This window comes from Rhineura floridana, chromosome 2 (assembly GCF_030035675.1).
Source record: "Rhineura floridana isolate rRhiFlo1 chromosome 2, rRhiFlo1.hap2, whole genome shotgun sequence".
Lineage (NCBI taxonomy): Eukaryota > Metazoa > Chordata > Lepidosauria > Squamata > Rhineuridae > Rhineura > Rhineura floridana.
The window spans coordinates 153194097-153208541 of NC_084481.1; the positions used below are offsets into that span (position 1 = coordinate 153194097).

The 14445-nt window shown below is 40.2% G+C and overlaps 1 protein-coding gene across 2 annotated transcripts in view; it reads left to right on the forward strand.

The window, feature by feature from the left end:
• The window catches only part of CD82 (CD82 molecule), a 99141-nt gene that overhangs the window by 50780 nt on the left and 33916 nt on the right, over window positions 1-14445 (forward strand). For both annotated transcript variants that reach the window (XM_061610827.1, XM_061610828.1), the window contains exon 2: window positions 1894-1974. In XM_061610827.1, coding sequence (XP_061466811.1) covers window positions 1912-1974 — 63 coding nt within the window. In that variant the 5' untranslated portion in view covers window positions 1894-1911. The remainder of the gene's footprint in view (window positions 1-1893; window positions 1975-14445) is intronic.

A 14445-nucleotide genomic window follows, 5' to 3' on the forward strand; every position in this document is an offset into this window, starting at 1 on the left:
TTTAAAAGAGTTGGCTGCTCTTAAGTCTGTGTTGTGCATATTTCCTGTAGCATTGTCAGATTAGACCATTAAGGATGTTGTCAAATGCTAGTTGCTCAACAATAGATTTTATGGGAAATGTCACCTTACTTCCTGTGCTGAAGGAGGCAACAACTCATTGAAGAAAGTGAAAGTTTCAAATAGGAGACTAGGTGAGTTATGTACACAATTTCTCAGTTTTTGTGTCCCTTTTACCTCCACCCAAAAATATTGACATTGGATACTTTTGTACATTCCCAGGCCATTAATGCTGCCATCTCTTAAAAAGCTGTCTCATTCTGCACACTCAAGTGTTCCAAAGCATATTGGTGATGGTAAAGCCTGGTAGGCCAGAATAATACATAGTAGTATTCTCTTCCTGGACTTCTGTCCAAAGCGTAACATTCCCAAGCCATTCTTGTCTTTGCAGCACACATAATCCTTCTTTTTGGATTGCACACCCAGTGCTTAAATATTTCTTGTGTCTTTTAAAAAATATGTGCACTTAGTTTGTTTGATTGGAATTCAGGTGTTAAAGTAGACTGTCCTCTATATCTGATTTCTTCAGAACTCTCAGTTTCCCTCTGCTCATTATGGGTAGCTCTGCAAAATAATCTTGAGTGATCTTGTCATTCAGAAGTTTTATACACCAGAATCATACACTGAGGTGAGATATATATGTTGCTGTTTCATAGGCTGGTGGCTTGTGATTTATCAAATTTAGTTTTCTAGATATTGCTGCTATTTTTTTCTTTGGGCTCATGTAAGCAGTAGGATGTATGCTCTGTGAAGTACCATATCATCTGGATCTCGAAGACCCTATATTGGGTGCTTCCAGATGTGTCTAACATAGGGGCATCCAGTTACTGCTTTTCTGCAAGCAAGCTTGCCTTATACCTGGATGGATGGTCACCCTTTCCACAGATACCTCACTTGATTCACCTGCTATAACACTGGAGTCTAAGTCCTGGCGGATGCTAAAGATTTTATCCTGGAAGTGCATGTTTTCAGCTTGCTATGTTTAAACCACTTCATTTAAGGCAAGGTGGGCATGGTCAATTAAAAACATAGAGCACACCTAGAATTTTGCTAGAATATATTTCACCTCCCACCGTTTTATCTTTTGCAAATTGAGACACTCCTGAGGTCCACTGGAGACTATTCTGCAGAAGTCAGTGCCATTATTCTACAATTATGTTTGGAATCTTTTTAGTGTAAATTTTGCAAAGTGTTGCTATACTTCATATATTCACAGAAAAAGAAACAAAAGAAAATGATTTCCTATAGGAAACCTCACTAAAATGGCAAAGTAAATCAGACATATTTAAAGTGACCATCTGAACTATATCAACTGTCTTAATAATGTTGCTTCCTCCCTGCTAAAACACAGCACATGTCTTTTTTCTATTATTTGGGCTGATTGCAGGTATTGCCACCATTCACCATATGCTCAGAGGCACACGTTACCAAATTCTTCCAAGCTACACAGAAAGTGGATTGGACTGTGAAAGACCAACCCAAATTGTGTTTGCATTTTGACAAATTTGTAGGGCAGTACAATATCTCAGAGAGGAGGTCAGGTCTCCTGCTCCCCTGGTGCATTCACTATAGCTGCCCAATTTCCCTGCTTTTTAAAGTTTGATAGAAATATCTGTGGGCTATAGGTATGTTCTTAAACTGCAAGGTTTTTTTGCCTATTAGTGAATATATTTTCCAGTAAGAAAATGGTCTCTTAAGAGAAATAATCTGTTGAAGTGTTTTACTTTCTGAGGGGATAGTGTGGGAGGAAAGATTCTGGATAAAAGCTCTCTTCAGAGTTCCTGACCTCAGGAGTGGTGACCGTTACACTCATATGGCTGTCTGTTTTCCACCCAGGTTCTGTAGAAAGTGAAGATGGGATCTGGCTGCCTGAAAGTCACAAAGTACTTCCTTTTCCTCTTCAACCTCCTCTTCTTTGTAAGTATTTGGATTTAGAATCTGAGTAATCTGTTTTTTTAAGTTGAGTGTGGGTTGGAGCAACTATAGCCTGATAGCAGGACTGATGTGTAACATAGGAATGTCGGTATAACAAGCACTGTTTTTATAGAGACTGTTCTCCCTCTCTTCAGAGACATCCCAACCTCCATTGCCATAGGCTAATTTTGGTTATTAATAAGATTTATATACTGCCCTTCATTGCAGTTGACATTAGCCAGCCCCAATCAGTTACAAAAACATAAAATTCACACAAAACAATAAAATCATCATGTAATTGAATCACTCAATCTGATTGCTATAACAATAGCAGGTATCTCGGTATCTCAGACCTGATTCCCACCAAAGGCCTGGAGAAAAACTGGTTTTCAGTTGAAAGCTGAACAGTGTCAGAGCCAGGTGCTCCTCAGGGAAGGGTGAGGGGGAGACCATTCCACAGCTGGAGGAAGAAGAAGCCCCTATCCTGAGCTAACGCACTTCAGGACTGATTTGATAATGAAAAGCAGATCTTAATGTGCAAGCAGGATGATGCCAATAGGTGCTCCTTCTGCTAACCTGGGTCTTCAGGGCTGTTTACCTGAGCACTAAAACCTCGAATTGGGCTTGGTAGTCTATGGACAGCAAGTGAAAACTCTTCAGAACTGATATTATAGGGTTCTGAGCAGCAGTACCAGTGCATTATGTACAAGCTGCAGTGTCTGAATCCTCTTCAAGGGCATTGCGGTAATCCAACCTGCAGGTTACCAGAGCAATAGATAGTAGAAGGCAGCCACTGATTGAATATGTGTAATGCTTTATGAATAAATGAAGGAAAAACCTATAATGGGTATTAGTCAATGGGAGAACTGGGGATGCTGAAGATTATGAAGCTGGGGGGGCAGGGGGGAGAGAGAATTTGGACATGGGCATGAGTTGGTGCTTTTTTTTTCCCCATCAAGGCATTTCTGTATAGGACATCTGCTTACTTAACCCAAGTCTTTCAGCAAGCCAACATACAAGCCTACTCAGATGGTCTATAAATATCGGTTCACTTTTGTATTATGATGACAACTTTTAAAATGTGTGCTACTTGTTGGTCAAAGAGAATGCATTATCAAAGCAGTGCCATTTTCTCAAGCAGTTCTCAACCCAAATAACCATGTACACACATTTTTGTGCTGAATAGAGTTTGCAGACTATTGACATACCTCAAATTGGACTAGCTAAGTAGGTACCCGCAAGCAAGATTCCTGTCACTGACCAAACATTTATGTCCCTCCTGCAAAGGTTCTTGGCTTTATTATAATCAGTTTGAATCCTGTGTTCTCATTGAAACTTCTTATTTCATTGTGCAATCCTCCTTGGATGTAATAAAAGGCTGCCTTGATCTATATGTGTGTGTAGTAGCAGCAAATGCTAAAAAAAAAAGAGAGAGGCCGATATTTATTTATTTCATTTATATCCCACCTTTCCTCCAAAGAGTTCAAGGTGATGCATATGGTTCTCCTCCCTCTCCATTTTATCCTCACAACAACCCTGTGAGGTAGGTTAGGCTGAGAAACTGTGACTGGCCCAAGGTCACCCAGAAAGCTTCATGGCAGAGTGGAGATTTGAATCCTGGTGTCTCAGGTCCTATCCCAGCACTCTGACCACTACACCACACTGGTTCTCTAATTCTGTGGTGTGATTCCATTAAGTGCTTTGGGGTGTTGTGTGCTCCCTGTTTGAGACAAGCTGAACCCAGAGACTGGCTAGCCAGTTTTTAACCGAGGCCTTGGCTGTTCTCTGCAATAATTGCAGTTTGATGGGTACCCCCAGCCACAATATGTGTGGCTGTAATCGGTGCGTCGTTGAATGGATTTTTCTGTGGGTCAGTGTCTCTGTTGAAGGATTCAACAAATCGGTGCCAAGATAAGCAGCAGGTCTCCTTCTAGCTGAAGAAGTAGTGTTCTTGCAGTCATTGTATCCTAACCTTTTGCATGGTCAGTTGAGCCCTGTTACAGTTATCACTTTAAGCATATTAATTACTTCCCCTTCCATTCTGCTAAGAGTATCTCTAGTGTCAGATGGGTTTCTAAAGTAAAATTATGAGTATATTTATAATCTTTTTAGATTTAGTTGATTTTAAATTAGGGCCCACCTAATTTTCCTGTGTTTAAAATCAATTTTGCCCATTACATTAACTTGAATCTTAATACTGTTGAACATAATCATGGCCGTAAACTAGATAAAGCTAGATAAAATCCCCTTGACAAACTAGCAAACTTTTACTTTTCTGTTTGTTTTGTGATAAAGCAAGTGTAGAAACACTAAGCTGGTTCATCAAGGGGTTTTGGCTGGACATTTGGACTATTCTCTTTAAACTGCAATCATCCACAAACTTAATCTCACTACATGACTACCAACCATGCATTAAACCCATGGATTAATTTATATCACTGACACAGTATGGGTGCCATGCTGCCAACTTTTCATTTAAACCATATTCTTTTAATCCCCTTAGCTGTGTAATACTATGAATACATAACTTTATAGAAATTCTCTTTAATGGCCATGTTCAAAGAAATAGAAGGATGTTTGGTACAGTGTCACTGCCAGCTTTTTTTTTTTTTTTGCAAAATAATAGTCCAATTGCTAGGTAATTGTTAGCATTTTCTCTCTTTCAACACAGGACTCTGCACATATCTTAGAAATGGATCTTGACTCAATTGTAGCTTGATCAATATATTTTCCAACCTTACTGGTTTCCTTCCCTTGTACTCTTATAAACCATATTCCTGATCTTGTAGATTAACAGGGGTGGGAGTAGGATTGTCTTTAAATTCTTACGGTATTCAACGTTAAGTCGTATGCATTAAACAAATCACTATCTAATATCTAGTCAGAAAAATTGCTAACAGTTATAGCCACTGTAAAACCTTTTCCTTATATATCACAGATGAAATGGTAGAATATATTTGGGGCTAATGTCTCTATCCCTCCTCCCCACTTCAGTATAACACCTTTTCCCTTCAGATTTATAAACTATCCTTTTAATCTCCCCCCCATTAACAGCCATTTTCTCAATGATGTGCTAATGTATAATTGTTTGACAGCGAGCTCTTTCCCTAGCTTCATAACCTGTCATCCATCGAGACCATAATGCAGTTAATACACGTGCATGGCAATATCATATTTGAGACCACTGCATCTGCTGATCTGTTATTGTGCTGTTTGCTCTATATTTTGGGGTTTTCTTTTATAAATGAATTGACTGAAAATTGTCTATATTGTATTAAATAACTTTTGAAGGATGTTTATAGCCAAGGTCAAGGAAATCAACTCTGACAAGATCCTCCTTTCAATGGGTGGGATATAAATAAATAAATAACTGATACTCTTCTCATTTAGCCAAACCTTATCTATCTTTAGTTTATCAGTGGGCCGCACTGTGTTCCATTTATCGAACTTACTTTGCAGAATCTTTTTCCTAATTGATATGGACATCTCCCACGTTACTGTTCCATTCTTCTATTTTCTCTGGTGTCTTGTTTATAATTTACGCCTGGGTTTTTTTTATATATGAAGAATCTGGCATTTGTAAGAACTGTAGAAATAAGAATGGCCGGTATTGGCTATACTGGATCCTGATGATTCAGCAGGCTGTCAATTTCAGGAGCTACTACTTGGAAGACTTGAAGAATTATGTCTGTAACTTCCAATAATGAATTGACATGATCCACATCTCCTCCTAATTTGCCAAATCTTGTGTTTGAAAGCCCATAGTGTTGAAGATAGCACATCTCCTGTAGTTTCTCTTGTGTTCCATGCACACTTCATCTTGTAACAATATTTTAAAGATTATTCAAAGTACTCCAAAAGTGATTTGTTTTAATTGGGAGAATTCATTTAGTGCTGGGCAAATATATTCAAGGGGTATAATCTCTCAATTTGGAGTTAATTCCAGACTGACAGTGAACTGTGATAAGTTTCTTCTTGAATGCTTTCTATTTGTGATTGACCTGTGACACTACTATTTGGAAACCTCTCACCTTTGAGGAAATGTTGTATAGAAAGGAACTGAGGTTATAAACTCAAAACACTCATCCCTTTGTATACATGGACTTCTTATTCTCAAACTTCTACCTGCAATGTTTAACACCTTGGTGTTACTCTTTGGTAACAGAATTAAACTTATCTTAAGGAAACTGGTCTAGTTCTAGATGCTGTTGCATCTGCCAAGTCTTTTAAGCTGGTGCAGCTATAAACAGAAGATAATTGGAATCCCCAACCTTCCTCTAAATTGATCTGCTTCAGAGTATCACAGTTACTCTTGTTTAAGGCATCTAGTCCAGACTTGTTTGAAAAGAAGAAGACAATAGGGTGTGGGCTGTAAGTTTCCACATGGGCTTCTCCTAAAGACCTTTTGTTTGGTGCTGCCTTATCTGGTTTGGAGTAAAGGGGTTGTGGGTAGCGTAACAAGTTTTGGCCTTATCCAATTCAGCAAAGCACTTAGGTAGCCCTGGCAGTTAGACACATTTTTTGAACCACACTGTGGAGAGAAGTCCTGTGGAACATACCCCTTTGTCTCATTCATGAGGTCATCTTCATTCCTTATTTTCTTTCCTCTAGGGTTCAGAATAAAAGTAGGCTATACCAGACAAAAATCTTGCCATGAGACGCTTGCAAGAGCTCTAGTAGTTACCATGTATTGTTAGGCAGCCCCCCCCCCGATCAATTTTGAAAGAAACCATCACCTTGTGTTTCTTCTGAAGATTAAGCTGTATATTTCCTTGATGCTTGTACCTGTTTAGGGTGGCTTCAGATCTTAACAAGGAAGCAGCAGTGAAAAGATTCATGGGAAGGGATACAACAAGATGTTGAGTGCCAAATGCATGTGGAACGTGTGCATATTTCCTCCTGGCATTTGAATGTCACTTGCCTGTCTGCTTTTCGTCACCATTTTCTAACCTGCAAAGCAATGGTCAGTGATACAAACTGCAACGCCCTTTTTATAAGCTCTATTTTTTCTTTTTTAAACTCCTGTAAATCATCACTGAGTAAAATGAGATTCTTGGTTTCTAAAGTTATGACTATGAGTTCCTCTCCCTCTGCCACTCTTTCACCATGTGCCATGTAGAAATTGCAAGCAGGAAAGCTTGCCCAGATGACACATCTGGAACTGGTTTTCAATTTGCTTTCTTCACTAGGTCCCCCCTGGTTCTGTATGCTTTGTTTCCATATCCAAGCAATCAGCATTCCAATCAAATCTGCTAGGGACCAAAGGTCATGGATGGTTTTTAGCATTGAGAAGAAGACTCTTAAAGATCCAGTGCTACAGTGGGGTAGGGGTAGGTCTTTAAACTCCCAGGTAAAGATTCAGAACTCACTGAATACCAATCTGATTTAATCTTCAAAATTATGGATGGAAAGATGGACAGCACAGCTAGAACCATATGGTACAATTTGCTACCTATTATTCCATAGCATTATTGCTTTACATTGGCTCTACAACAGAGTATTCCGTTTGTTTTTTACTATTGGAGGCAACATGTGTTGGCTTGGAAAGTATTTGCAGTTACTGACCCATTGGTGTTAAAGCAAATGTATAACCTAAGAATCCAAACCCAACCTCTACAAAAACTGAAAATAAAAGAATGGGGCAAAATAATGTGCTAACTCGGGTATTTTATATATATATATATATATATATATACCCATACACACAGACGCACACACGTATGTATTGTTTAATAGTTATAACTATAAAAGATACTTAAAACATAAAGAAATGTCTTCATAATGTAACATATCTCATAGTGTGTAAAGATGAAAGGTTTACATAACATCCACAATTGTTTGTGTGTGTATATACCAGCTTCACCAAAAATTCTAATAACAAAAACAAAACTGAGGACAACCTAGCAAAAGACCATACGCGTTTTGACCTCTATCAGGTTTTCTTCAGTGGTCACTATTTGAAAATGTTGTGCAATATAATAATACGCTTCTTTTAGGTCCTATAACTTATATAGTGTATTGTCTGAGCATCTGTCCTGCTTGGAAAATCTAAGGCTGGTCATATGTATTTACTCCTTTCTCTGAGTTCTAATTCAATAATTTGAATTGGCTGGCATATAAGAAAATTATTTTATTAGACTAGGTAACCTTATCTGCACTCTTGGGCACTTGGATTCTAGCATTGCTGGAGTACGTGCAACCGGTGTTTGAGCAGTAATGTTGGTGGCTGACTCCCAGTGATGGAGGACATTCCAGTGTGAATATTAAGGCATTTGGAGCTATTTGGGAGATCACACCACAGGTTTAAGGGGGATCCAGGCCACTGCCTTGTGTCCCCAGTAGTATACAGTATGGACTGCCTTCAAGTCGATCCCAACTTATGACAACACTATGAATAGGGTTTTCATGGTAAGCGGTATTCAGAGGGGATTTACCATTGCCTTCCTCTGAGGCTGAGAGGCAGTGACTGGCCCAAGGTCACCCAGTGAACTTCATGGCTGTGTGGGGATTTGAATCCTGGTCTCCCAGGTCATAGTCCAACACCTTAACCACTGCACCACACTGTGTCCCTAGTAATGCTCAGTTAAACAATCTCTGTGATACTAAATGCAACATTGCATTTCCCCATTCCTGCTGTGCTTCATTGGCATCTACTAGCAGATGGTGTGAAAATGGTGTGCACCATGATTGATGCCAAGTGTCTTATTGGGGAGAAAAAGTAGGACACAAAGGTTGCCAATGATCATGTACCTTCTGAATTGCATAGTAAGCCCTGAATGTAGTTGAAGAGGGTGGTTGGGAGGAGTAATTGTGCATTCCCTATTTCCTACTTTAGGAAGAGCAGATGATTCACACTTCACATGATGATAGATGTATTCATACAGATATATACATTTATGCATCACTGTGCCATGTTTTACAATGTTTTTTATATATGCCTATGTGTGACAAACATGCTGCATAAAGTGTGAATTAGCCTTGATTTGAGGTTTCAGGTGAATTGATCTGGCTCTGTCAACAGGACAGGTTAACTGTCTCTATAGCAACTTTTTCAGAGAAGACAAAGGGTGAGAGGCACTAAGGGGAATTTAATCAGAGCAGGGGGGAAGAGAATCTATGCATCTACAATGGCCTGTGGAAAAGCTTTGCCCTACAGTAACCCTGCTTGTCTCCTCGTTGCCACAGCACTTCAGCAAAGTGGATATTTTTCAGTCTTCCTCTGATTGCAGTGTTTCGATGTACCCCTCCCCTTCCCCCTCTCTAGCTAGTGAAGCCAAGTATGTTCTTGGAGCCCGGATGGGATGGCTCTGAGCTGATAGGGGGAGGATCCAAGCTGCTAGGCTGAATAAATCCAGATCTGAGCAGCAAAGTATTTTCCCACATTTTGCACAGAAAGAAGTGGAAAGTCTCTCTTGAGGGAGATGGCTGGCTGAACAGGGAAGCAAATGGCAGAGAGAGGGAGGCCAGGGGGGTAGGAATTATTTTCCACTAGGCCTTTCTGAGGGGCTTTGCTGGTCTTCGTTTGGCTAGGCCACAGGTGACAGGAAGCAGCTGTTCTTTAAGACTCCCCCTGCCCCAGCTTGCTTCCACAGTGACACTACTGCTTGTCCCAGGGGGAAAACCTGCTTTTTCTGCAGTTCTATGGCATCAGACTCTTTGGGAACCTGGAGCACAATCCCATGCATAAATGACAGGCCACATAACCTATTTTCTATGGTATACTTTGTGATTTTTATAATAGGATGCTCACAGGGTCCCTTTCTAAGCTATTAGTGCAATTCAGTTTTTATGAGTGCTGGCACAAGCGCTCCCTTTTGAACTTAAGTGTTGTTATGAAATGAAATTGCAGAGCTTGGAAAATTACTTTTAAAAAGTAATACATTACAGTTACAGTTACATGGCTCCAAGAAGTAGTAATTACTGTTACAATTGCTCTGAAAGTAACTGATTCCTTTACTTTTAATTGCTACAATTACATTTTAGTTACTTTTAAAAAAAATTGCCTGCAAGGTGCTGGCCTTGGCTGCTGCACATTTAAGCAGCCTAAAACAACATTAAAAATAAGCACACACAAACACACAGAGGGTAGTAGAATAATTGTTTTTATCTGTAAGATTAACAGAATGGCATAACAGAATCTCACATCCCCTCACCCCACCCCCAGCAATGATACCCCAACACAGAATTTTTTTGAATACGTATATATATTGCCTCCAGCTCTTTTCCCTTTCCACTCCTGTCAATTTTTAAACAATTGTTTTCTCCACGCCGTCTCGCTCTCCACCTCCTCCCTCGTAGCCTCCTTAAGCACCCATAGAGCATGAAGGAAGAACAGTGCTGCCCAGAAGCTCAATTTGAAGTGCATGATTTTTATTCACAAATCAGAGGAGCAGAAGACTCCCCCTGCTCCCCCCCCAAAGTATAATGCACAAAAGTAATGCTGGAAACATTGCAATTACTCCTCAAAAGTAATGAAGTTACTACTTGTTCTATTACTAGCAAAATGTAATGAAGTTACCCACTCGTTACTCAAAAAAGTAATAAATTACAAGTAATTTGTTACTTGTAACTAGTTACTTCCAAGCTCTGTGAAATTGCATTGTGCGGTGAGCTGCTCCAAACTTCTCACTATGTAAACAGCAGCTACCTGGTAGCCTTAATGCATTAGCCAGCTCTAAGACTATGGAACAGGTGTTCCTGCTGAGATTCAGATATATCTTAAAAAGAAAACAAGACTGCTGTCACAATGTCTCAATTGGCAATGAGAGCTAAATTAATTATGCCCAGATAATGCTAATCCTCAGGCTTCTCACTGCTGTGACTAAAGACGGGAAAGCCCATTTGATTGTGCCATGTTATCACTGTTGAGCTCCAGCCTCAGTTTCACGGAAATCTCATCTTTCCCACAGGTCCCTTGGAGGCAGGTAAACAATCTTGACTGTTCTTTGAATCGGCCTGTCACTTCTCAAGTTGTCTAGCTTTCTGTTCTTCTGATTTTGCAGCATCAGTACTGAGCCAGCAGGACAAAAGTCTGCTTTTCTTCTGACAATTTTAATGATCCCTTCATGACTGACATGAGGTCATGACAGAATAAAATCTGTTTCACATAATCTGGTATAATAAACATTCTGTATATCAGACTATTCTCAAAACACCAATGTTCTGGAGGAGGTTTTGAATGGCTGGTCTCTAGCCAACAAATAGGTTTGCATGCTATGTACTATTACATGGTTTTATTTTTGTTTATTGTAACAAGGTTACTATAATAGCAATTTATTTTCAAGCTTGCTATGGAAGTCTCAATTATAAGTATAAAGAGTTCTGCACATGCTCCAAAGCATATTTAATTAAGTTTAATAAATAAATAAATAATATTTCACATTTTCTGGGATTGAGCTCAGGCACCAGTAATAGACTCTGGAGGATTTGCCAGAAGGTTTTCTACTTTCTTACAGAACTGCTAAGTGTTCAGGAACCCTAATGATGAAAGATTAGCTTGTTCTGCTTCAGGCCCAAGTCCTGAAGGGTCCTTGCACCTGTCTTTAAGAGATGCTGACAACTGCAAACTTTTCAAAAAAAATCTCCTAAGTTTGGTGCTTGGTAGCACTTAATTGGAGTCCATCACTGTAGGCTAGAAGGTGTAAAATGTCTACTTAAAACTACTTTGCTGATAGTTGACAATGGATTTTGTGTTGACTGCTTGCCAAACAAGAAAATACTATTTACTGAAGATGGATTTTTTTTCTGAAGAAGCATGCTGCTGTCCTTGAACATCAGAGCTGTTCAGGGCTTCTGCAGTTTTGTCAAATACTGAGATGGTATATTCTACGCCAAGAACATGTGAATTCTCCCCTCCCCTAAGGCTGTACTCTTATTATTTTGAGCTTTCACACACAAGCTTATATTTAATTTACACCACTTCCTGTAATTGTTCTGGACAATGGCAAAGTTGGAGCAATTGTCGCACTCCACCTCCCAGTACTGAATTTGCCCCACTTTTATTCATTCACTGTTAAGACCCTTTGCCCATTTTCTTTCCGTAGAAGCTGGTAGCTGGTTTTTTTAGTACACAATCTCAAATTTATTGGGGTGTCTGAATGTAGGTGTGCAACTGCACAAACTGCCCCGCCTTTTGGAAGAGGGCAAGGGCATGGACTGACTTGCTGCTGCTTGTTCCTATGCTGGATTTCTGTTTAGAATGTCTATGACATTTCTATACTGCCTATCAACAAAGTCCTCTGGAGAGATTACAAAGAAATCTTGCCAGCCCTGCTAGGGGTGACACTTTCTTCCCAACTCCAATCAAAATCTAGGCCTTTGCTGTTATTTTATGTATGTATTTGTTTGTTTATTAGATTTATATCCCACCCTTCCTTCCAGTAGGAGCCCAGGGCAGCAAACAAAAGACTAAAAACACTCTAAAACATCATAAAAACAGACTTTAAAATATGTTAAAACACAACATCTTTAAAAACATATTAAAAGAAAACATCATTTAAAACATTTTTTTTAAAGCTTTAAATCACCTACTAATAGCAAACTCAGTTCCCAAGTGGCAGTCCTTTTGTAGCTAATATGGCAACATTCATGCAAAACAGGGTGGCATAAACTTGCCTGAGGAAACTGCGAAGGTTGCAGAGGGGTGTGTGTGTGTTTGTATATATGTGTGTGTATTAAAAAATCCTAAAGCACGGGAAATCCTAAAAACAGCTCAATAAGGACTGAACATGCCCAGCTGGCACAAAATTCTGGTTGATAGTTGGAGGAGAAGGGGGGGGAAAGGAACGCTGGCAGGGAGGGGAAATGGAATGGAGTGTCTGGAAACTAAACAAGAGCACTCCACACTGTTACATCTTGTTGCAGCTCTCACACTCCTGCCAAATGTGGTTGTTCTAATAGGACGACATGGTGCAAAAGAAGTTGACTCTCTTGCTTGGCAACGAATAGCCATCCAGGTATGCAACTCAGCAGGAGTTCTGGCTTTTGTCAGCAACAGCCAATTTAGCTGATGCTCCAGGGTCACTGCTCAAATGTCAGCTGTAGCAAGCTCACACTTGTATTGTACTTGGATTTTCTGGTGAATGATTGGACTTGAGCATCCCTCCATTGAAATTTGACAGTCCTGGGAATATCGGCATCCCTCTCTTTGGAACAAGAGGGATGGCGAAAGCTTAAGTGGTCCTCAACTTCCGAGTAACTGATTATCTTGGATCTCCCATGGAATACTGCAGTATCCTGGTGAGTGCTAGAGCCTTTGCTTGCTTTTGGTGTCACCACCCTGGATTCCAGGAACAGTTTATCAGGATTGGAGCGGACAGTCCTTGATTAAAGTTCTGCTGTTGATTAGCCATACAATGTTTGCTATGCATACAAATTCCCAGCTGATTTTTTTTTTTAGTCTACTGCTGACTTGGAATAAGAGAACCAGAGCACCAAAGTCCTGTATGTGGCAGTTTCATCTTGTAATAAAATAATTTGGAAATTCTAGTTGTGGAACAGGGATGGGAACACAATTGAGAGCCACATTCCCTTCTGGGCAACCTCCTGGGGGCCAGAGGCAAAAGTGGGTGGAACAACGAATCTACATGTTGCCTTTGTGCTGTTGGCTAGCTTCTACACCCACTCTCTCACACACACCTCTATCCTCCATGCAGGCAAGCAAGAGATAATATAAGAATTCAAGGATATATTCCAGTCAGGCAAAAACACTCAAGGAAGGTACAAAGCAGGGCTGATAAGGGGTGTGGTCTGGAAATAATGGGAGTGGCTGGCAGGGGCATATCCTGGAGAGTGTCCTGAGGACCAAATAGACTTGATAGATTTGGCTCCTGGGCCTGAGGTTCCCTAATCCTGTTGTGCTTAGGGCAGGGACTTGCCTCCCCCAGCTATTTGAGCTCAGCTATGACAGAGGTCTTTATTGATATTTGTCTAGACCTATTCTCCTTGCCCCAGGTAGGCTTTATGATTAGTTGGACCAAATCTGGATTTTGGCTCTACAATAACTGTCCTATTCTGATCTGTGCTATCTCCGGATGATGAGGGCTGTCATCTGGCACTGATGGAACGCTGTTGGACTGCAATGTGTTTGCACTTCACTTGCCAAGTAATGGCTCTGTGCCACAGGTTTTGCTGCCATATGAACGTTGCATGTCTTGTGGCTTCACTTGATTCTGTTTTGTAGGCAAATTTTTACCCTGCGTGTTGATCACAGGAGGCTACAGAGCAGAATTGGCTTCCTGTTTTTTTTTCTAAAGTGTGATCATGCATAAAGAGTCTGATACAAGCCCTCATTCAGCTGTTTCCTTGTATTATTTCTGTTTAAGGCAAGACACTAGTCCTATTGTGCTCTTTGCTATAATCAGGCTAACTGGTTTTTTGGTGGCATGTTAGCAACAGAAATTATTATGGGGATCATCTTCATCCTTAACCTGTGGGCTGAGTTGTATGGCAAGCTTATGTACAAAGCTGCCTTCC